Source organism: Hypanus sabinus, chromosome X1 (genome assembly GCF_030144855.1).
Source record: "Hypanus sabinus isolate sHypSab1 chromosome X1, sHypSab1.hap1, whole genome shotgun sequence".
NCBI classification, from domain to species: Eukaryota; Metazoa; Chordata; class Chondrichthyes; order Myliobatiformes; family Dasyatidae; genus Hypanus; species Hypanus sabinus.
This window is the reverse complement of record NC_082738.1, coordinates 6,080,318-6,104,927: the sequence shown is the minus strand read 5'-3', so window position 1 is coordinate 6,104,927 and position 24,610 is coordinate 6,080,318. Positions and strand designations below refer to the sequence as shown.

General features: G+C 40.0%; 1 protein-coding gene across 2 annotated transcripts in view; it reads right to left on the bottom strand.

Annotated features, from left to right (window-relative positions):
• Window positions 1-24,610, bottom strand: part of myo1d (myosin 1D) — a 567,195-nt gene that overhangs the window by 432,424 nt on the left and 110,161 nt on the right. For both annotated transcript variants that reach the window (XM_059955714.1, XM_059955715.1), the window contains exons 3-7: window positions 19,309-19,402; window positions 14,856-15,021; window positions 11,222-11,275; window positions 7,138-7,233; window positions 6,028-6,144 (exon numbers count right to left, since the gene is read on the bottom strand). In XM_059955714.1, coding sequence (XP_059811697.1) covers window positions 6,028-6,144; window positions 7,138-7,233; window positions 11,222-11,275; window positions 14,856-15,021; window positions 19,309-19,402 — 527 coding nt within the window. The remainder of the gene's footprint in view (window positions 1-6,027; window positions 6,145-7,137; window positions 7,234-11,221; window positions 11,276-14,855; window positions 15,022-19,308; window positions 19,403-24,610) is intronic.

The following is a 24,610-nucleotide window of genomic DNA, read 5'->3' as shown; positions in this document are numbered from 1 at the left end:
TTGTGGTAATGTTACGAGGCCAGGATGAGCAACTTTTAAAAACCCAGAAACATCTTCCTTTGTGCAAGGCATGATTCCAACCATTGGGACGTTTTCTTTTTAAGAAAATTTATCAAGACTCCTTGTTGCCACATTTGGTCAAATGCTGCTTTGGTATCAAGGCAGTCCATATACTCTGGATAAAAAGACTTCTTCCAAGTGCTTTTATCTAATATTATTGCCCCAGGATTTGATTCCTCCAAAACCAGAATTATAATCTGTGCTTACACTACCAAACCTCTTTACATATCAAACCTTTATCCAGACTCTTACTTTTTCTGGAAGAAAAATCTCTTCTGTTTTATCTTTCTGCTGTTAGTTTTTCTTTTCTGGTAGCATTCATGTAAATGTTCTATATTTTCTATAAAGTTCTTGCCTATTGATATGCATTTGTGATGCACCATGAATAACTCACTCTGAGACGTAAAGGCAAGATATCGGCTTTTATTGACTGGAAGAAGGAACCAGCAGTGAGTGACCACCATACTACATCCTGGAGACTGAGAGGCTGGGCTCAGGCCTTGATCGCCTTTATACAGGGGCCTGTGGGAGGAGCCACAGGAGCAGTCAGCAGGGGGCGTGTCCAGACAGGCACACGTTGTTCACCACAATTTGCAAACTTACAAAAAAAAGTTTGTCCAGTATTTCAAGTAGATAAGATTAAGATCATAACTCATGGTTTCCTGAGAATTCTTCATAATTATTTTTACAATTCTTCATCTCTGAGAGGTGGAAACCAATTTTAGTCAAAATTATATCAAGCCTTCCTTTTCCTGCAGATATGTAAATATAATTCCTTAGCTACAGAGCAATTCATTATCAAGCATAGTTCCATTCTCCAGCACTATACTTCCCAGAGATCCTCTCCATTTTGCCTTTATGCACTTTTATAAAGCTGATTAAAATTTTCCATAAAACTTTTCCATAAACAAGAAAAATTAATAATGTATTTTAATTGGTTTGTCAGATTTAAAAAGCTACAATGAAGACATTCAGTAGAAGATTAGTTCAACTTAACCAGTAAAATGCGAAGTGGTAAAAATTTTATTTATTGTAGTGGTTTATTAAATACTAAATTTTGAGCAAGTCTTACAAGCTTAAAGTTGTAGAATCTCTGTGACAGCATAAAAACAGGCTCTTCAGCACACTTTGTCAATTCCAATCAATATACAAGTGCCAAATCCGGGGGGGGGGGGGGGCGGGGGGAAAGCAATTGAAAACTACCTGATCGGCAGCTTGAATCAAGCTGAAAAAACTAGATTGAGGTCACTTATTGAGCTATGTACTGCAACTTTTTACTTCTATCAAATTTGCATTAAATGTGAGTGTCTGTCTAGATGCAACCTTTTGGAAGGATTTTTTTTTATTTAAATCATTCTTGATTGCAAATACTGGTAGTTCAGTATTATAATGCTCATCTCAAGTTCCACAAAAATATTAAACATCAAATGCATTCTAGAATCAAATATTGGCAATTAACAGAGGGAATGGCAATGATTCATTCACTTTTTCTGTTGCCATTCTTTCTGTTTCTGGCCCTTTACCACGGTAACCAGAATCATTGAGCTCAACTTGCAGACTGTGATAGATTTTAATCCTACCAAACATTAAGAAACGTAGAATCAAAAGCAGTAAATATAAAGTGGAAACAAATTACGGAATTGAACTCTTGTTACATTATTAATACCATAATTTTGCTAATTTAAGTTAATTTTGGGCTAGATAAGCCTAAGAAAAGCTAATTCAGCAAGTGTGTGGCTGAGGCTTGTTCTGATCTTGTCAAATGATGTGTTTTATGTCCAGAGGTCATTGCACTATGCAACAAGTTTTAAGTCTGCTTCACCAAGAAAGTTGCTACTGGAAGATGTGCCAAATTGAAAAGCACAGTTAGTGAATAGGTGAACAGTGAGCTGCCTAGAAGTTGTCGACTATCAACGCACAGAAATAAACACATACTGGGATCAAGTAAAGCAACAGCTTTGCACTTAAAGGACCTGACAGAATAATGAAATGGAGCTTATGAATGATGTACTGTGCTTAGCTTTTTGACGTTGGCACTGTTTTGCTTTGGGCTTTTCAATGCAATAATATAGGATGGTTACAAAATTTCAGTTTTAAATGTTAGAAATATTCAATATTAGAATTATGGAGTGAAAAGAATTTCTAAAATATTTTTTGTTAGACTTATTACTGAATCAGAAAAGCACACACAAAATGCTGGAGGAACTCAGCAGGCCAGGCAGCATCCATGGAAAAGAATACAGTCGATGTTTCAGACCGAAACCGTTCGGCAGGACTGGAGGAAAAAAAAGTTGAGGAGTAGATTTAAAAGGTTGGGTGAGAAAGAAACACCAGGTGATGGGTGAAACCTGAAGGAGAGGGATGAAGTAAAGAGCTGGGAAGTTGATTGTTGAAAGAGACAGAAGGTCATGGAAGAAAGAAAAAGTGTGTGGGGGGGAGGAGCATCAGAGGGAGGTGATGGGCAGGCAAGGAAATAAAGTGAGGAAGGGAAAAGGGGATGGGAAACGGTGAAGGGCGGGTGGGGGGGAGGGCGTTATCGGAAGACAGACAGACAGACATACTTTATTGATCCCGAGGGAAGTTTGAGCAATCGATGTTCATCCCATCAGGTTTCGAGGCTACCCAAACCAAATACTAGGTTTTGTTCCTCCAGCCTAAGTGTAGCCTCATGAGGACAGTGGAGGAGGCCATGAATGGACATATCAGAACTGGAATGGGAAGTAGAATTAAATTAATTGGGTGGCCACTGGGAAATCCCACTTGTTCTGGTGGACGAAGCGTAGATGCTCAGTGAAGTGGTACCCCAATCTATGTTGGGTCTCACCAATATACAGAAGGCCACACTGGGAGCACCGAACACAGTAAATGACCCCAACAGACTCACAGGTTAGGTGTTGCCTCACCTGGAAGGACTGCTTGGGGCCGTGAATGGTAGTGAGGGAGAAGGTGTAGCACTTGTTCTGCTTGCAAGAATAAGCGCCAGGAGGGAGATCAGTAGGGAGGGACAAATGGAAAAGGGAGTTGTGCAGGGAGCAATCCTTGTGAAAAGCAGAAGGGGGGGCGGGGGAGAACATGTGCTTGGTGGCGGGACCCTGTTGGAGGTGGTGGAAGTTTTGAAGAATTATGTGCTGGACGCGGAGACTGGTGGGGTGGTAGGTGAGGACAAGAGGAACACTTTCCCTGGTAGGGTGGTGAGAGAATGGGGTAATTCTTCTGAGTCATTATTCTGAATCAGAATAACGGTTATTCACACACAAAGCCATTAGATGGCAGTGTATGGTAGATAATGAGCAATTTGAACCTCAATTGCAAAAACAATGCAACCCAAAACCAAAAATTTAGAGCTTCATGTTATTCAAAATACTTATCAAATTCACATGTTTCTTTCTTCAATACTCTTCCTGAAAATGCATGTACTTCTCTTGTATTTTAGAATACCAACACAGAATTACAAAGCACAGAAGCCAGATATTTTAATCTTATCAGTCCATACCAGGTTCATTCTGCTTTCAAATCTGCTCTTATTTTCTTGCCTCAATTATTCCACTCTCTTCCATTCCCTTCCCCTCCTTAATTAATGCTTGTCTTAAATCATAAGAAACTCCATTCACCTTATGATAGCTGATCATGTCATCTTGATAGATGTAAAACTTCAGTTTTGAAATAGAAACATAGAAATGTAGAAAATAGGTACAGGAGTAGGCCATTCGGCCCTTCGAGCCTGCACCACCATTCAGTATGATCATGGCTGATCATCCAATTCGGAACCCTGTACCTGCGTTCTCTCCATACCCCCGATCCCTTTAGCCACAAGGGCCATATCTAACTTCCTCTTAAATAATAGCCAATGAACCGGCCTCAACTGTTTCCTGTGGCAGAGAATTCCACAGATTCACCACTCTCTGTGTGAAGAAGTTTTTCCTCATCTCGGTCCTAAAAGGCTTCCCCTTTATCCTTAAACTGTGACCCCTCGTTCTCGACTTCCCCAACATCGGAAACAATCTTCCTGCATCGAACCTGTCCAATCCCTTTAGAATTTTATACGTTTCAATAAGATCCCCCCTCAATCTTCTAAATTCCAGTGAGTATAAGCCTAGTCGATCCAGTCTTTCTTCATATGAAAGTCCTGTCATCCCAGGAATCAATCTGGTGAACCTTCTCTGTACTCCCTCTATGGCAAGAATGTCTTTCCTCAGATTAGGGGACCAAAACTGCACACAATACTCTAGGTGCGGTCTCACCAAGGCCTTGTACAACTGCAGTAGAACATCCCTGCTCCTGTACTCAAATCCTTTTGCTATGAATGCCAATATACCATTTGCCTTTTTCACTGCCAGCTGTACCTGCATGCCCACCTTCAATGACTGGTGTATAATGACACCCAGGTCTCGTTGCATCTCCCCTTTTCCTAATTGGCCACCGTTCAGATAATAATCTGTTTTCCTGTTCTTGCAACCAAAGTGGATAACCTCGCATTTATCCACATTAAATTGCATCTGCCATGAATAAGTCACCCTGCATCCTCTTAGCATCCTCCTCACAGCTAACACTGCCACCCAGCTTCGTGTTATCCGCAAACTTGGAGATTCTGCATTTAATTCCCTCGTCTAAATCATTAATATATATTGTAAACAACTGGGGTCCCAGCACTGAGCCTTGCGGTATCCCATTAGTCATTGCCTGCCATTCTGAAAAGGTCCCATTTACTCCCACTCTTTGCTTTCTGTCTGCCAACCAATTCTCTATCCACATCAATACCATACCCCCAATACCGTGTGCTTTAAGTTTGCACACTAATCTCCTGTGTGGGACCTTGTCAAAAGCCTTTTGAAAATCTAAATATACCACATCCACTCTACTAGTTACATCTTCAAAAAATTCTATAAGATTCGTCAGACATGATTTTCCTTTCACAAATCCATGCTGACTTTGTCCGATGATTTCACCTCTTTCCAAATGTGCTGTTATCACATCTTTGATAACTGACTCTAGCATTTTCCCCACCACTGATGTCAGACTAACCAGTCTATAATGTTCCGGTTTCTCTCTCCCTCCATTTTTAAAAAGTGGGGTTACATTAGCCACCTTACAATCTTTATTTTTCTTTCAAGTCCCTCATTGCCTTGATCCTTATATCTGCATCTCCCATCTCTTTAATATGCTGAGAGATCTTTGCTCCAATAATTCTGGTCCCTTGCTCCACTACTGGTTACAGTGCTTTCACTCTTCTAGTACCAATATTCTGAAGTTCTCTTCCTAGACTACTTTGAGACATTTTTAATACCTGACACTACTGTGTTGAAATTCATTTACCATAGATATTCTCAATCTGCTAAATTGATCTGCAATCTCCTGTAATTTGTTGCAGTTCTCATCAGTATTAACTAACACATCAATCAGATGTAATCAACAAATTTTATTTTTTATTCCAGACTCAAGTAGTTAAAAGTCATGAACAGCAATGGCCTCAGCATCAATTATTCTGCTTCTTAGAAAAAAAACCAATATCCAAAAACAAAATACCCTAACCCTAACACTCAAATAAAATGCTGAAAATATTTAAGTCAAGCAGACTGTGAGGACAGAAAAGCAAAGTTAACACTTCAGTCTGCTGATCCTTCCTCACAGAAGCAACATGACCAGTTGAGTGCTTCCAACACTTTTGGCTTACTTTAGAATGGTCTGTTATCCATGATTGTTTTTTTGGTCTGCAACAAATCCTGGTCCAACCATTTACTAATGGCACATGAAAAGGTTTCAGAAAATCTTGGTTGATCGGAAACATCTTTTTAGCCACATCTACTCTTAATTATCTTTGCAAAATACTCAGTCAACCAAACAAAGTTTGCATTTAAGATTGATTTAATCTATTTTTCAGTTAGCTGCACTTAATAAAGGAGATTCCATTATTTATCCTAATTGATTATAAATTTTTGAGTTTATATCAATTACCCAAAATGGACCTACCAGGTGCAGAATAGTAGCAAGGATTTTGTAAACTGTCTGAATCTCTTCTGCTGTGAATCCAATCACTTTCATTGCATCTGCAACAGCCTTAAAGTCAGCAGCATCATTTATGGCAGACTGTGTAAAAATAATTTAAAAATTAAACAAATTATTTTCTTTACATAGAAAGTAAAGTTCATTTAATAGATGGCACAGTAGTCTGTATATTGATAAAGTTGGGGAAATTCTTCCAATAGTCTTGCCTATAAGGCCAAATTTGGAATATTGTGTGCAGTTCTGGTCACCGAATTATAGGAAAGATATCAATAAATTAGAGAGAGTGCAGAGACGATTTACTAGGATGTTACCTGGGTTTCAGCACTTAAGTTACAGAGAAAGGTTGAACAAGTTAGGTCTCTATTCATTGGAGCGTAGAAGGTTGAGGGGGGATTTGATCGAGGTATTTAAAATTTTGAGAGGGATAGATAGAGTTGACGTGAATAGGCTGTTTCCATTGAGAGTAGGGGAGATTCAAATGAGAGGACATGATTTGAGAGTTAGGGGTCAGAAGTTTAAGGGAAACACGGGGGGGGGGGGTATTTCTTTACTCAGAGAGTGATAGCTGTGTGGAATGAGCTTCCTGTAGAAGTAGTAGAGGCCAGTTCAGTTGTGTCATTTAAGGTAAAATTGGATAGGTATAAGGACAGGAAAGGAGTGGAGGGTTATGGGCTGAGTGCGGGTAGGTGGGACTAGGTGAGATTAAGAGTTCGGCACGGACTAGGAGGGCCGAGATGGCCTGTTTCCGTGCTGTGATTGTTATATGGTTATATATTAATAAACTATCATTGGTTTCTTCAAACAAAATTAGTTTAGTATGTAAATTATTCAGTAGACAACAAAGGCTTAATTGGCCATTATAAATTGGTGAGCAAAGTGTTGGAATCTGCAGGGAATTGATGGGATTGGGAGGAAAAATGAGATTTATTTGAGTAAGTTCACAATGTTCAGTGCAGACTGTTTCCATGTCTGAGATTCTCACCTCAATTGCCACTCAAATAGAGACTTTTTTACATTCTTCTTTACACATACAAAATGGTTTGCATATTTTTTATTTTCTTGCTGGAAGCTTACCTTGACTACTCCTCCACCGTTGATGAAATTGTAGGCAGTAGGGTTTTTCTCAATATGCAAAGATTGCAGCAACTTTTCAGGTCCTCCCAAGAGTAACTAAAATATAAATACATCACTTTCATATCACTGTACATATGTTAAAACTAGGGGAAAATCCATCCCATGGTAGCACAGTGGCATCAACTGGCACAATGACCCAAGTTCAATCCTTTCCTTGGACATCACTGGTGTACGTTTCCTCACATATCTCAAAGACATTCATTGATAGATTAATAGGCCACTGTATCCTCCCCAGTGTGTAAGTGAGCAGAAAAATCTTGGGGTCAGGGCAGGGAGTGGAGGGATTAGTGCTGGTCAGAATGTGTGGAGACTGAAAATGAGATTAACATGCAATTGATGTAAATTGGTGCCTGATGGTCAATACAGACTTGATGAAACAAAGGACCTCTTTCCACAGCATTCTCTCTCTAAAATTTCCAGTTTGCATTTGGAAATCAGCCTATCCATTTAAACTTTTGTATTTTTCAGCTTTCATTGTTTCATTCTGGGTTAAACACTAAGCTGGTGTTGGTTTCTGCCATTTCTCAAAGTTAATGACAAAATTAAGCTTGGTAAATTCATTAAAGCCTTTTGACAAACCAAGATTATCAGAGGTTAATAACATTTGCATGGATCTCACATAGTATAAGAGCTTTGATATAATTTCTGTGGAACCTTAACCATTGACTGGAGATCTTAAGTTTCATAGCTCTATTTACCACTTGGCCAGTTTGCAAACCAAGCTATCAAAGTAGTAACTGGAGCTATGAAACTGAAGACCTCAGGATTTGCTTTTGAGTCTGTGGTGAATCTTATTCACAGTACAACTGTAATCCAAATGGTTAAAATCACTTTCCAGCAGAGGGATGAGGAATTGAATTGAATTGACCTTATTGCTTATACCCTTCACATGCATGAGTAAAAATCTTTATGTTACATCTCAAATGTGCAATGTGCAATTTATAGTAATTTGTAATAAATAGTATGTACAGCAGGGTCATCAATATAACATAGAAATACAACTGTATCAGCGTGAATTAATCAGGCTGATGGCCTGGTGGAAGAAGCTGTCCCAGAGCCTGCTGGTCCTGGCTCGTATGCTGCTGTACCGTTTCCTGGACGGTAACAGCTGGAACAGTTTGTGGTTGTGATTGGGTGACTTGGGTCCCCAATGGTCCTTCAGATTTTTCTCACATCTGTCTTTGTAAATGTCCTGAATAGTGGGGAGTTCACATCTACAAATACGCTGGGCTGTCCGCACCACTCTCTTCAGTATCCTGTGATTGAGGGAAGTACAGATCCAAAACCAGGCAGTGATGCAGTCAGTCAGGATGCTCTCAATTGTGCCCCTGTAGAAAGTTCTAGTATTTGGGGGCCCATACCAAACTTCTTCAACCATCTGAGGTAAAAGGGGTGCTACTGTGTTTTTTTCACCATACAGCCAGTATGTACAGACCATGTGAGATCCTCGGTAATGTGTATGATGAGGAACTTAAAGTTGTTCACCCTCTTAACCTCAGATCCATTGATATCAATACTGTTTAGCCTGTCTTCATTCCTCCTGTAATCCATAACCTGCTCCTTTGTTTTTGCGACATTGAGGAAGAGTTGCTTTCTTGACACCACTGTGTCAGGGTGATGACTTCTCTGTAGGCTGCCTCGTTATTATTTGAGATTAGGCCAATGTGGGTGGCAACACAGTCATGAGTATACAGAGAGTAAAGGAGGGGGCTTAGGACACAGCCCTGATGGGTGCCTGTTTTGAGGGCTAGAGGGGCTGAGGTGAGGGAGCCCACTCTTACCAGCTGCCAGTGATCTGACAGGAAGTCCAGGATCCAGCTGCACAAGGCAGGGTGAAGGCCAAGGTCTCTGAGCTTCTTGTTGAGACTGGAGAGAATTATGGTGTTGAATGCTGAACTGTAGTCCAAGAACAGCATTCTCACATAAGCATCCTTCTTCTCCAGATGTGTAAGGACAGTACGTAGAGCAGTGGCTATTGCTTCATTTGTCGATCGGTTGTGCTGGTAGGCAAATTGTAGGGGGTCCAGTGTGGGTGGTAGTGTTACGTATCCCGTAACTGGGTCACTTACCAGCAAAGATAGAGAGGTCCATTGAAGTCTGATGGTACTATTTTTAACGGTATTTATTGATAAAAATACACAAAAATAATATCAATGCAAACATACAGATAATATACGTCGTCAATACTAAATCTAAAAGCGCGGGTATAATAATAATCGATAAGGAATAGCTCTATCATTGTCTAGGGGATAATGTATTGTCCAATGGAAATATAAAAGTCACTTTAGTTCATTCAAGCTGCAACTTTTTGGTTGGAGAGAAAGACGGGTTAAAACTTGCCCATTTCTTTTATGATGTCAATCCTTCAAGAGTCGTTGGGAGGTGATTTTCCCGTTGTTAGCTAAAAACCATTCTTCCGTGGTAAAGAACCACCGATTCCGGGGCAAATGGAAACAGACACACATGGCATTCCCACCGGCTTTCGCTATTATGGGATCGCTAGCGTTTCTTCTGGTGCGTCTGAGGGGCTGTTCCCACAGACCCTCTTTTATCCTGACTCACAGGGTCTCAGATGTCAATCAGGTTGGGGGGATGCAATCCCTCCCTCAACCAGCCCACTTTGCCTGAGGGCTTCCACGAAGCACAGTATTTTAATACACAATTCCGTCTCCAAGAGACAATGGCCGTTTCCCGCAGCTTTATATCGCCAGGGGGGGGGGGGGGGGTGTGGTCAAGACATTCCAAATGTCTCTCTCTCTCATTTCCTGGGTCTCCTGACCCAAATCAATAGCGATCCTGCGATTCTCAAAAAGGAGGGGCTGCAGGCGTAACAGTAGCATGCTGCAGATGTAGTCCTTGACCAGCCTTTCAAAGCATTTGCTTATTATTGAGGTGAGTGCGACAGGATGCCAGTCGTTCAGATGTGTTACCTTCGTCTTCTTAGGTACAAGGATAATGGTGGATGTTTTGAAGCAGGAGGGCACTACACTGGAAGAGGGAGAGATTAAAAATGTCTGTAAACACACCTGCCAGTTGTGCCGTGCACATCCTGAGTACCTGCTCTGGGATGCCGTCTGGTCCCACAGCCTTTTGCCTGTCCACTCACTGGAAACATCTGCATAATTCAGTCTCAAAAATGACCAAGGTGCAGGTCGCTTCAGTGGCTCTCCTCAGGAGCTCAGTGTTGGCAATCTCGTGCTAAGCGTAAAAAAGACTTAGCTCATCTGGGAGAGAGGCAGCGATGTTGAAAACACCACTGTGTTTAGCTTTGAAGTCTGCAATGGTGTGTAGACCTTGCCATAAGCTGCGTGTGTTGTTGTTGGAGAGTTGTGTCTGGATTTTCAGATAATTGGCAATCAATTCCTTCTCATGATCATTAATTTGTCCATGCTGAATGTTTTCAATTGATACTATGGACTGAGTTACACTTTACACAGAGCATCTGTTTGGCTTCTTGGGTGAAAGACTCAAAGGCAGTAGAGAAAAGCACCCAAGTTTTTAACCAGTATATGGGGTTGATGTTTATTATTCACCTATTATCAAAAACAAATGAACCAATTACCATCATCTCTGCCACAGAGTTCTCACTGTGAACAAACAATTGCTAGTTCTTTCACTGCAGATATCCCATCACTACATTGAAAGTAAAGTGCCTGGAATTTCCCAATGTTGTGAAAGGTGAAATGCAAATTAAGCTTTGCATTTTTTTTTAGCTGTGGTCTTCTGTGCAAAAAGCACATGTGAAGAGAAAATAAAGATGATCGGACTGAGCTAAGATACCATTTACAATGAAACAAGTAATGGCATAGGAGCAGATTTTTTGTCATGGTATTAAAAGGCTGGCAGGTCTATAAAATACTGTTGCTGTCGTAGTGTATGCATATGTATGTGGTGAGGAGGAGAGAAAGACAGAAAAAAAACAACACATTTTTGGACAAAGGGCTAGAGGGCTTCTTCAAAAATCAATGGTGGACATTACATTGAATATTCCAGCTGACTTATAAAGTTATTTATTCATACTAACCTGGTAAAATGAGTGAAAGCTTCTTTCTCCTCTCTGCTGCACAATAACCCTAGACTGTCAAACAAGAATCATTACTGATTTAGATAAGGCAGTTGAACAGGATTTACTACAACTTGATATTAAATAGGCATCTGCGTTAACTCAATAAAATGACCAAAAAGGCAGTTAAATTAATAATATCTGTATGAAATTCCAAATAAGTTTATTTCAGTGCTTTACAATTAAATTCAAGTATTCAGCATGAGAAATTTCTTTCGATGACCAAATTAAAGCACTCAGTCTGGAGATTGTCGGGTTTGCATGAACCCAAACCTGTTCCCATTTTGCCAGAGTGAAAAAAAACAAGAAACAAAATGGGATTAAGAGAACAGAAATCAGGAGAGAAAATTGTGCCTTGGTGAATGGTACACTTACATTTTCCTTTCAAAGATTCAAAAATAAAAGTTTTAACATTTAACCATCATGTACTTCAATCCAAATAGGTTTAGAAACTTTCAAGAAAGCTCATACTATGGTCTCTCTTCCCGTCATCATGGACATTTACACTACACGCTGCATCCGCAAAGGAAACAGCATTATGAAGGACCCCATGCACGCCTCATACAATCTCTTCTCCCTCCTGCCGTCTGGGAAAAGGCTCTGAAGCATTCGGGCTCTCACGACCAGACTATGGAACAGTTTCTTCTCCCAAGCTATCAGACTCCTCAATACCCAAAGCCTGGACTGACACCTTGCCCTATTGTCCTGTTTATTGTTTATTGTAATGCCTGCATTGTTTTTGTGCACTTTCTGCAGTCCTGTGTAGGTCTGTAGTCTAGTGTAGCTTCTCTGTGTTGTTTTTTTTTACATCGTTCGGTCTAGTTTTTGTACTGGGTCACGTAACACCATGGTCCTAAAAAACATCTCATTTTTACTATGTACTGTACCAGCAGTTATGGTCAAAATGACAATAAAAGTGACTTGACTTGACTCGATAGTCAAGTCTCTGGGTATAATTTTGAAAAAAGAACCACAAAAATAAAATGCAATTTAAAAACTTTGCCTGAAAATTAAATTACAATACTAAAATAATCCCTCCAAACAATTAAGTGGTGGATGAGAACAATGGTGAATCAGATCATGAGGAGTTTCTTAGGTCGAGATTATGACAAATGGTAGAGTTAGTGAACAGATATGGAAGATCAGAATTACTTAGGGGTCCCAAGTCACAAATGCCAACAACGCTGTGATCTTTTAAGGCACTTTAAGCATTCCTGCATTTCTACACAAATACTATACAAATGTTACAGTTGTGAGCCTTGCCTTACAGTTGTGATACAAGAGTTTTTTCTTCAGTCCCTGTTCATTTTGAGTACCCAAGGACCAGACAAAACATTGGTCTCCTTGATTTCCCATTTCTTTTGCCTTTTGAATCAGAGAATTTGGAACATAGAATCATCGAAACAAACAGCATAGAAAATGGCACACTTTGGCCATGTCATTCTTGATGACAATCTGCACTAATTCAATTTGCCAGTAATAAGTAAAAATTCACAATGAAACTATGCATGCAAGTACTCAGCTTACAGAATCTGTGTAAAAAGTGTTAGTTTTCTAGTGTACCCCATATTAGACAGGCAATTGAGTTTATAAACCTTTCTATAGTGTTCATTCAATGTTTAAAATTTTTTTCTACTTATAAAGTAATCAGTACAGTTCAATATAATATAATAATGACCTTGAACGATAAAATACAACAAAAAGCTAAGTGATCAGTAGGGTGTTTGACTTCAAAAATATTAACACAAACTAAGACTGGTAAAAGATTACTGGATGTTATGAACTGTCAGGAAAGCAATGAATATACACAATAAACAGTGTTGGTCAGGAGTTGAAGAGGTTTGGACAGAATTACTGACTGTACATGGACAGTCAATGTAAAATAGGCTTTGGTGTTTCAAGTGATAGATTGTCAGGTTACTTGACCTAAAATCAAAAGCTTTATTTTTTTTTAAACTGCATTAAATATTTATAAATTACAGACAACCACATAACAGAGAACAGTTGAAGCTGAATTATAAAGTTGGAATCATAGAAATATAGCACAGAAACAGGCCTGCTTGACCCACCTGCTTGACATGCTTACCTATGCTAGACCTGTTAACCCACATAAGGCCCATATTCCTCTATGCCTATATTCAAATTCTTAAACAAATACCTTTGAAATATTGTAAATGTATCTGCTTCCATCTCCTCCTCCAGTGGCACATTCCAGATGTTAGAACAGCATGATTCAGCACAGGAACAGACTCTTTGGACCATCATGTTGTGCCAAACTAGATAAACACTAAACAGATTCCATCGACTTACACAATATCCATAATCCCTTCATTTCCTGCACATTCAGGTGTCAAGCTAAGAGCATTTTGAACACATTTATTGTATTTCCCTCAACAACCACCCCTGGCAGAATATTCCAGGCACCCGCCACTCCGTGGATGCATGTTTCCTTTGTACTTAGCTCTTTTCATCATAAATGCATGCCCTCTAATATTAGACTTTTCAATCCTCAGTAAAAGACACTGACTGCTTACTCTATCTATGCCTCTTATAATCTTATAAACTTCTATCAGGTCTGCTCACATCCTCCACCACTCCAGAATAAGCAATTTTGTACAATCTCTCCTTACAGCATATGCCTACCAATACAGGCAGCATCCTAGCAAACTATTTCTGCACTCTCTCCAAAGTCTCACATCTTTCCGAGAAGATGCAACCAGAATTGAATGCAATAGTCCAGATGCCGCTTAACCAGCTAAAACATAGCATCCAGATTCTTGAACTCAATATTCACCATGTTCTGTGTAGGGAAAACTTACCCCTCAGTTCTTTAAATTTCTCCACTCGCACCTGTGCTTTCCAATACATGGTTCCCCTGCCTTCAGAGAAGTATTTTGACCACCTATTCTATCTGTGCCTCTCAATGTTATAAACCACTCTAAAATAACAACCTAGCCTTCAATGTTCAAGTAAGGATAAACCCAACCTATCTAATCTCCATTTATAAATACTACCCTCCATTCCAGGCAACCTTCCGATGAATCTCTTCTACATTCTTCTTGTAATATGGTGATCATGGCTGTATACAATACTCCAAGTGCATTTTAATTGACTTTTTGTGCAGTCACAAAAAGTCACATTCAAATTCATACAAGTTATGATAAAATAAGGGCCACAATATGCTCTTCTTTACTGGATGGATCCCAATGCATCCATATTGACTTTCAGTATCAGAATTATTAAATTATTAATTATTAAGTGAAGCCATGAAGCTCTGGAATAAAAACAAAAGATGTGGGAAACACACAGATTGGGTAACATCTGCAGAAAGAGAATGAGTTAAAATTTCAGATTGAAGACTAGGTTAGAACAATTCAACCCAAAGGTCTTAGACCTGAAGTATTAATTCCATTTTCCTTTCCACAATATCTGCATTTTGCCTTAATACCAATTGAGCAATGGGATGATCTTGTAAAATGTGACACAGCCTGATAACACAAAGAGCACAAGGCTCACTTTACTTATTCCTCTTTCCTGGTTGTTCCAAATTAAAGGTCAGTTAAAAACATAATCAAATGTTTATAATGATTCTTACTTTTTCCAGCAGATAGTTATTGATGTGACCTCCTATAGGATCACCTTTAAAATCAAAGTTAATATCCATGTACTTTCCAAATCGACTAGAATTATCATTGCGGTTTGTCTTAGCATTTCCAAAGGCTTCCAAAACACAATTTGATTTTAAAAGCATGTTCTTAACCCTGCAACAGGAATAGAAAAAGAAACAGGTTATGGTACGGTAAACACCTATGTCAGGATGCTGTTCATCAACTCTAGCTCAGCATTTAACACCATCATTCCCACAATTCTGACTGAGAAGTTACAGAACCTGTGCCTCTGTACCTCCCTCTGCAATTGGATCCTCGACTTCCTAACCGAAAGACCATAATCTGTGTGGATTGGTGATGCTATCTCCTCCTCACCGACAATCAACACTGGTGCAACTCGGGGGAGTGTGCTAGGCCCATTGCTCTACTCTTGATATACCCATGACTGTGTGGCTAGGTACAACTCAAATGCCATCGATAAATTTGCTGATGATGCAACCATTGTTGGTAGAATTTCAGATGGAAACGAGAGGGCGGACAGGAGTGAGATAGGCCAACTAGTGAAGTAGTGTCACAGCAACAACTTTGCACTCAACGTCAGTAAGATGAAAGAGCTGATTGTGGATTTCAGGAAGGGAAAGATGAAGGAACACATACCAATCCTCATAGATGGATCAGAAGTGGAGAAAGTGAGCAGCTTCAATTTCCTGAGTATCAAGATCTCTGAGGATCTAACCTGGCCCCAACATCCTGATGCAGCTACAAGGAAGGCAAAACAGCGACTATACTTCATTAGGAGTTTGAAGAGATTTGGTATGGCAAAAAAACACTCAAAAACCTCTATAGATGTACCACGGAGAGCATTCTGCCAGACTGCATCACTGTCTGGTATGGGGGTTGGGGGCTACTGCACAGGACTGAAAGAAGCTGCAGAGGGTTGTAAATCTAGTCAGCTCCATCTTGGGCACTAGCCTACAAAGTACCCAGGACATCTTCAGGAAGCAGTGTCTCAGAAAGGCAGCATCCATTATTAGGACTTCCTGCACCCAGGACATGCCCTTTTCTCACTGTTACCATTGGGAAAGAGGTACAGAAGCATGAAGGCACACACTCAGTATTATTTTTAAATTCAGTTTGAAGTGTTGAGATATTAAGGATTAAATTAAGAAATTACCCTTTAATACTACTGATCAAGTTGATCCAATGTTTTTTCACTTACCTTATAATAGAAGTCATAGTTTAAAAATTAGGCATTGGAAGGAGCTACTAAAAAACTCTAGTTATTAGAGTAAAATAAAGAAAACAGGCTCCAAGAATACTTTGCTTCAGTATTCACCAGAGAAAAGAACCTTGGCAAGAGTGGGGATGATTTACAGTGGACTGAAACACTTGAGTATATACACTTTAAGAAAGAGGGTGTGCTGGACCTTTTGAAATAAATTAAGTTAGATAAGTCACCGGGACTGGACAAGATATATTCTAGGCTACTGTGGGAGTGAGGGAGGAGATTGCTGAGCCTCTGGCAATGATCTTTCCATTATCAATTGGGATGGGAGAAGTACCAGAGGATTGGAAGGTCGCAAACATTGTTCCCTTGTTCAAGAAAGGGAGGAGATAACCCAGGAAATTATAGACCACTGAGTGTTACTTCAGTGGTGAGCAAGTTCTTGGAGAAGATCCTGAGAGGCAGGATTTATAAGCATTTGGAGAGACATAATCTGATTAGGGATAGTCATCATGGCTTTGTCAAGGGCACATTATACCCTACAAACTTGAATGAATTCTTTGAGGATGTAACACAACACATTGATGAGGGTAGAGCAGTGGATGTAGTGTATATAGATTTCAGTAAGAATTTGATAAAGTTCCTCATGCAAGGCTCATTCAGAAAGTAAGGAAACCTTGTTTGTGGATCCAGAATTGGCTTGACCACAGATGGCAAAGGGTGGTTGCGAATGATTTGCATTCTGCATGGAGGATGGTGACCACTGGTGTTCTGCAGAGATCTGTTCTGGGACCCCTCCTCTTAGTGATTTTTATAAATGACCTAGATGAGGAAATAGAAGGGTGAGTTTGCTGATGACACAAAAGTTCGGGGTGTTGTGGATAGTCTGGAGGGTTGTCATAGGTTACAGCATGACATCGATAGGATACAGAACTGGGCTGAGAAGTGGCAGATGGAGTTCAACCCAGATAAGTGTGAAGTGGTTCAATTTGGTGGGTCAAATTTGAAGACAGAATATAATATTAATGGTAAGACTCTTGGCAGTGTGGAGGATCAGTGAGGTCATGGGGTCCGTATTCATAGGACACTCATAACTGCTGTGCATGGTGCATTGGCCTGCATCAACCGTGGGACTGAGTTTAAGAGCCATGAGGTAATGCTGGACCCACTTGGAGTAGTGTATTCAGTTCTGGTCACCTCATTACAGGAAGGATGTGGATACTATAGAGAGAGAGCAGAGGAGATTTACAAGGATGTTGCCTGGATTGGAGAGCATACTTTATGAGAATAGGCTGAGTGAATTTGGCCTTTTCTCCTTGAAGCAATGGAGGATGAGAGGTGACCTGATAGAAGTGTATAAGATGATGAGAGGCATTGATCATATGGACAGCCAGAGGTGTTTTCCAAGGGCTGAAATGGCTAACATGACGGGGCATATTTTTAAGGTGCTTGTAAGTAGGTACAAGTGGGATGTCAGAGGCAAGTTTTTCCACACAGAGTGGTGGGTGCCTGGAATGCACTGCCAGCATCAGTGGTATAGGTGGATACAATAGGTCTTTTAAGAGACTCTTGGATAGGTACAGGTGCCCCCCACTTTACAAAGGTAGAGCGTTCCTATGAAACCTTTCTTAAGCTGAAATGGCATAAAGCGAAGAACCATTTATTTATGTGGGAAAAATTTGCGTTAAAGTGAAAATCCTCTTTGTCATACGAAAACAGGTTACTAATGTAGGTCTTTTGTAAAAGCGAAGCGGCGTAAAGCGAACATTCATAAAGTGGGGGACACCTGTACATGAAGCTTAGAAAAATAGAGGGGTATGTGGTAGGGAAATTCTAGGCAGTTTCTGGATTAGGTTGCATGGGCAGCCCAACATTGTGGGCCGAAGGACCTGTAATGTACTGTAGATTTACTGTGTTTCTATGTTTTCTAAGTACAATCAGTTGTCAAATTAAGAGGCATCTTGTCAAGGCACTGGACCACCTTATCTACAGCTAACATTGTCAATATGCAAGCATTAGGTACAAATATTTCATCCATGGAAAACCCTTTCTGAATAGTGCTATCAAATAGTAATTAAATGCACTGAGAAAAAGGCACCTCTGCATTATGTAAAAAAAAGTTGCACAATTCTGCTCTGAGCAATGCCTCATAATTATGTTCACAGCATTTACATACATAATTTTAGACAAGGGAAACCCCTGAATTTCATGGAATCTAAATGGAATTCATTCACTTTAGTCCAGATCCGTCAGGAAGGATTACATTGAATAGAAGCTTAGGTAAAAATTACAATTATCAACTGTTCTGTATGGAATATATTGTATGGAACAGCTTTGATATTAATTGTAAGACTTGTTAAGCTACTCTCATGCACTGAGTCCTCAGGGTGGTTAAGAATGCCAATGAAGCTGGGGAATTTTTCATCAAACTCAGAATAGCTGCGATTTATTACATAGTTTTGCTTGTTCATGGGATGGCAATCTGAACAACTTTGGGAGTGGTGGTGCCTGCAAGTGTTTCACATTTCCAAAGGTGAAAGAACAGCTTCTGGACCTTACTGTATTTAACTACCTTTTAACATCAACCTTGGGTATTCTTGACATGATTGTCATGGAATTATACAGTCCATCCCATGTCAGAAATAGATTTATAATACCTTTGCAGTATTGTAATGAAAGGTATCAAAAGTACTTAAGACTGAGAACAATTACTAAAAGTGGAGAGAGAGAGAGAGGGAAAACTGTTCTGCCACTTGTGCAAATGAGCATGGGCACATCAGAATCTTATGTTTAATTATGTGATTTTTGTTGTTCCTCTCCACACCATGCGGCACATTGGGTGGCATCTTTGCCATTTCTCTAGTGTCTGCTTTTTTTCAGGGTGTCAAGTTGCTAGGTCAATATTCAACCAGCACGGATGGAAAGTGTGCATGGCATCAGCCAGATTTGAACCCAGGACCACTCGTATTGAAGTCTGGTGCAAATGCCACTACATCACCAGCTGGCTTTAATTATGTGTGCTCGCATGTTAAGGTGCTAGGTGTTCACTGTCTGCAGACGGCCTGTAATAAAGTTCAACCCAATAAATGCAACAAGTAGCAGAATGCATGAAAATCTTCAGAAGCCAGCATTGAGAGTGCTTCTCTTCATACAGAATTAACAAAAAAATATTGAAAGGAAACAATTCTTCAAATTCTATATTAAGCATTTACAACCTTTCCACTTCCTGCCTTTGGCTGGGATTTGTAATAGCTGCAATGTACTGCATGATATATTTGCTTGCTTCTGTTTTACCAGCACCACTTTCGCCTGAAATTCAGAAAGAAAAATAATAACTAACAATTTCAAACATCAAAACTTAAAAAAATTATCTAGCTAATAAGCAAAGATGCTAAAATATATAAATGGTTACGTACTAAAGTCATACTTTTCAAAATCATGCTCTCTTTATAGTCAGAACACATTTCTCTTTTAAAGGCTATCATGAAGGAGTTTGAAAAGCACAATCACAAAAAGATCATTCCCCCACTCACCCTCCCTCTCCCCCCGCCCCCCACCACACACATAACACATTGACAGTTCCCTTTTCTTTCAACATTAGGTAGGCTCATTTCTGTCCATTTCACAATTAATTAGACAGCTGAATAACCCAGCTCCTCAGCATAGATACAAGGGATTCTACAGATGCTGGATATCTTGAGTAGCACACACAAAATACTGGAGGAACTCAGCAAGTCAGGCAGCATCTATGCAAAGAAATAGCTAGTCAATGTTTCTGGCTGAGACCCTTCATCAGGACTAGAAAGGAAGGGGGAAGAAGCCAGAATAAGGTGGGGGGGAAGGCAGTGTGGAAGAAGGTCCAGAAGGAATCCAATCTGAGTGGACAGTGAACCAAAGAATGATGGGGAGGTGGTGGAGAACCAGAGGGAGGTGATGGGCAGGTCATGAAGGCAGTGGAGAAGATGATTAGAGGTGAAAAGGTAGCCAGAATGGATAATAGAAAAGAGAGGGAGGAGTGATAACCAGAAGTTGGAGAAATCAATGTGCTTGCCATTAGGTTAGAAGGCATCCAGAATGAATCTGGCTGCTTACTTCCTCCATAGATGCTGCAGACTTGCTGCATTCCTTCAGCATTTTGTGTGTGCTAATCAAATCTATATGGTTGTAGGTTATCCAGATGGAATGAGGAGTTGCTCCTCCAACCTGAGTTTGGCATCAATAGCAGTAGAGGCAGCCATGGGCAGACATGTCAGACTAGGATGGGAAGTTACATTGAAATGGGTGGCCACTGGACAATCCTGCCTTTTGCAGCATACAGGGCAAACATGCTCAAAAAAGTGGTTCAACAATCTACATCAGGTCTCAGCGATGTAGAGGAGGCTGCAGGAGCATCAAATACAATTGATGAATCCAACAGACTGATACATGAGACACTGCTTCACCTGGAAGGACTCTTTGGAGTCATGAATAGTGATGAGGGAGGTGATGTGTGGGTAGGTGTAGCACTTCTAATGGCGACAGGGTTAAGTACCAGGAGGGAAATCAGTGGGTGGGTGGATAAGGGAACTGGGATGAGTGGACAAGAAAATCACACACAGAGCAATCTCTGCAGAGAGCAGAAGGGCGATGGGATGGGGAAAAGATGTGCGATTAGTAAGGAGCCGTTGGAAATGGCAGCAGTTGCAGAGAATGACTTTAAACCATTCCACCAGCCTCTGCATTTAGTACATCAATCTCAGTGACTTCCACCACCTCCAACAGGATACTACCACTTTGCACAATTGTGACAAGTGCTACACCTGCCCCACACCACCTCCCTTCATCACCATTCATGGCCACAAACAGTCCTTACAGGTGAGGAAATGCTTCTCCTGTGAATCTTAGAGTCAGTCATTTTTTTTTTATCTTGTGCTCTCGGTGTGGTCTCCTCTGAAACCTCAGGTGTGAAACCTGATGCAGATTGGGGGAGCACCTTGTTGACCACTTTTGCTCCATTAGCTGAAAAAGGCACCGTCTCCCAGAGGCCGCCCAGTTCAATTTGACTTCCATTTCCCATACTTATGTCTGTCCATGGCTTCCTTTACTGCCACGATGATGCCAAAATCCGGTTGGAAGAGCAACACCTCATATTGTATCTGGGCAGCCTCCAATCTGATGGCAGAAACATCAATTTCTTCAACTTGCAGTAATTTCTTCCATACTCCATCTCCCACCCAGCCATCTCAAAGTCAAAAGTCAAAATAAACTTCTCAAAGTATGTATATGTCAACATATACAACCTTGAAGTTCATTTTCTTGCAAGTATTTATAGAAAAATAAATAAATACAATAGAACTTAAAAATGATACACAAAGAATGACAAACAACCCATATGCAAAAGATGACAAATTGTGCAAAAACATTGGATATACACATAATAAATATATATGCACACACACACACACACACACACACACACACACACACACACACACACTGTATAATACTGCATATAAATAATACTGAGAGCATGATTTGTAGAGTCCTTTAAAATGTGTCTGTTGATTATGGACTCAGAATTGTGATAAGTGAAGTTATCCATGCAGTTCAGAAGCCTGATGTTTGTAGGGTAATAACTGATCCTGAACCTGATGTCCCTTTGCCTCCTACCCAATGGCAGTAACAAGAAGACAGCTGGCTTGGATGGTGGGGTCCTTGATGATGGATGCTGCTGTCTTGTGACACTGCCCTTTGTAAATGTGCTCAGTGGTGGGGAAGACTTTGCTTGTGTTGGTCTGAGTTGTATCCACTGCTCTGTGCAGACTTACCAGTTCCTGGGAATTGGTATTGCATACCACCTTCCCCCTTACTTGATCTGCCTCTCACCTGCCAGCTTGTATTCCCCCTGCCTTCCCTATATTCTTATTCTGGCTCTGGCTCTGCCTTTTCCTTTCTTGTCCTGTTGAAGTGTCTCAGCCTAAAACGTTGACTATTTCTCTCCAAAGATGTTGCCTGACCTGCTGAATTCCTCCAGCATTTTGTGTTTTCCTCAGCATGGAGACCATCATTGTAATTAAAAGTGTTTCTGCTGTACTGCTCATCTTTACAGAACAAACAACAACTGATGACCAAAACAATACTATCCTCCATATTAGGGAAGTTCAAAATTCATTGGTTAACATGAGAAAATTCAAGTATCACAACATTGGTAAGTTTCTCGGTTTCTATAATGCTCTCATTTAAAACGTGCTGACCTGAACATTCACACTGTTAAACAGAGGAAATTTTCCACTTGTTGACAAGGAGTATAGTTGGACTGAAACTGTGATTCTTCTGGTTGAACCAGAGGAGACTACACTGGCTCAAACATTCTACTACACAGAACACCCAGGGGTATCATGCACATGAGAATCTTCTCTGCAACATATGACCAATACAAAGAATGAAGTACTGCCTGGTAGCAAATCACAGAGGGCAGTAAGTGAATTAAAGTTGGTGATGGGAAAGGGAGAAGGGGCACCTACGTATCAGGTTCATTAGAATTCTTTTCTGCAATTTCCTGTCAATACAAAGATGGAGATAATGAAGAACCTGTTGTATAGAAAATCAAGAATGAAGAGGGCAATTAAATGGTGACACTAGGGAATAGGGAAGGTGAAAGTTTGGTGGCGTGGTTAGTGCTTTAAGCTCATGTCATGACTAGGTTGCTGAGATGGGATTAGGAAGTGCATAAACAAAACCAGACGGTAGTCTGCAGACGCTGGTATGAGAAACAACAAAATTTGCTGGAGGAAATCTGCGGGTCGAGGAACATCTGAGAGGTATAGAAAAGAATGGTCAACACTTCATGTCATAACTGTGCATTCCAACCACAATCAGAGTTCCTTCAGCAGATGGTTTGCTGAAATGATCAGGCAGACTGGTTTGGCAAGACATCTAAATGGGGACAGGAAGCTCAGTAGCAAGTATATGAATGGGGGGACAGGGGATAGTACAAGTGAGAGTGTTTTCTGAAAGGGAAATGATTCTGAAGACACCCAATTTCAGGAAAAGAGGCATATCTAATTTTCAGCACCTATGCCAAAGTTAGCCCTTTAAATTATCGCTTCAATGCTCTTGTTCAGATCTACTATATTATTTGGAGACTTTGTCTGCATTATAGAACTTTGTACAAGTCACAGCAAATGATGACATGACTTTATGAAACAAACATGCTTAACCCAGGTTAATTAAACCCAAAGATGCAATGTCAGAAAGCTTCACCCATGGAGGGATGAAGACAAGGTTTACAGATTTAAAAAAAGAGAACTTGGAAAATAGCTATGCGAGAATGAGGTGAGGCTGTCGCAGGTGTGGACAAGCGAGAGCGAAACACAGCAAACTATTAGAAACTAAAGATATAAGCTGTTAGAAGTGTAATTAATAGTGAGCACCTCTACCCTACTTGAAAACCTCAGGGTGAACTCCTGGAGGAGAGGCGATATAAAAGGTTTATTGAAGCTATGGCTATAACAAACAGCAGCTATAGCGAGACAATATTGCTAAAGTATTCCAAGATTTCTACTGTGTAACCGGAAATTAGTTCTGTTAAATTATACCAAGGAAATTGGTATTTTTTGTGAAATTTTTTGTGCAAGTATTGTGAATTGACTTTCTCTGGATGACCCATTATTTCAACCTATGAACCAAAAAACAAGATGGTGAGCTACTCAAGATAAAATAATCAACATGGAAACAAAATGTTTCAAGATATAGAGGATTTAATACAGTTGGATGTACAAGTTTACTTCTCATTTAAGGGAGCTAAATTTGATTTTCTGGAAGAATTGTGTATTGTTGCAAGGACTTTGATAAGTTACTGAATGAGCTTTACTTTGTTTAAAAGTTGTGATGTTGGAGAATTGTGAAAGGAGTTAAGCTCTGTATGTATATTCATTTATTTTTTGGTATTGAATTTGAATTTGTAGACATACTGACATGAACTGAAACTGAAGTTAACCATAATACTTAAGAACAGAAATTCAATTACTTTTCTAATGAACTAGGGATAAATAGAAAGGCAAACACGAGGAAATCTGCAGATGCTGGAAATTCAAACAACAACACACACAGAATGCGAAGGGTCTCGGCCCGAAACGTCGACATCACTTCTCCCTATAGATGTTGCCTAGCCTGCTGTGTTCTACCAGCATTTTGTGTGTGTTGTATAAATAGAAAGGCAATTGTTAGTCTCTAAACCTTTAAATAGGGAATAACACTAGATCTAACTAGCTTGAGAAATTGAAGTAATAAAGGTTATCCTCATGAATCTCTCTGATTCCAACTAAAAAGAGATTTGGTTTTTGATATCTGAGATTTGGAACCTAAGCTATAATGTTGGAATTTTGCATTGTTCTTACTCATAAATATTTTGTTTTTTATATATATAAATAAAACTTACCTTTAGAAGTGTGGGATTTCTATTCACTGCCTCCTTGCTATACCTAGAGTTTCTGATGGCCCACTAGCACCTAGTGTCAGTATATAATTTGAATTTTT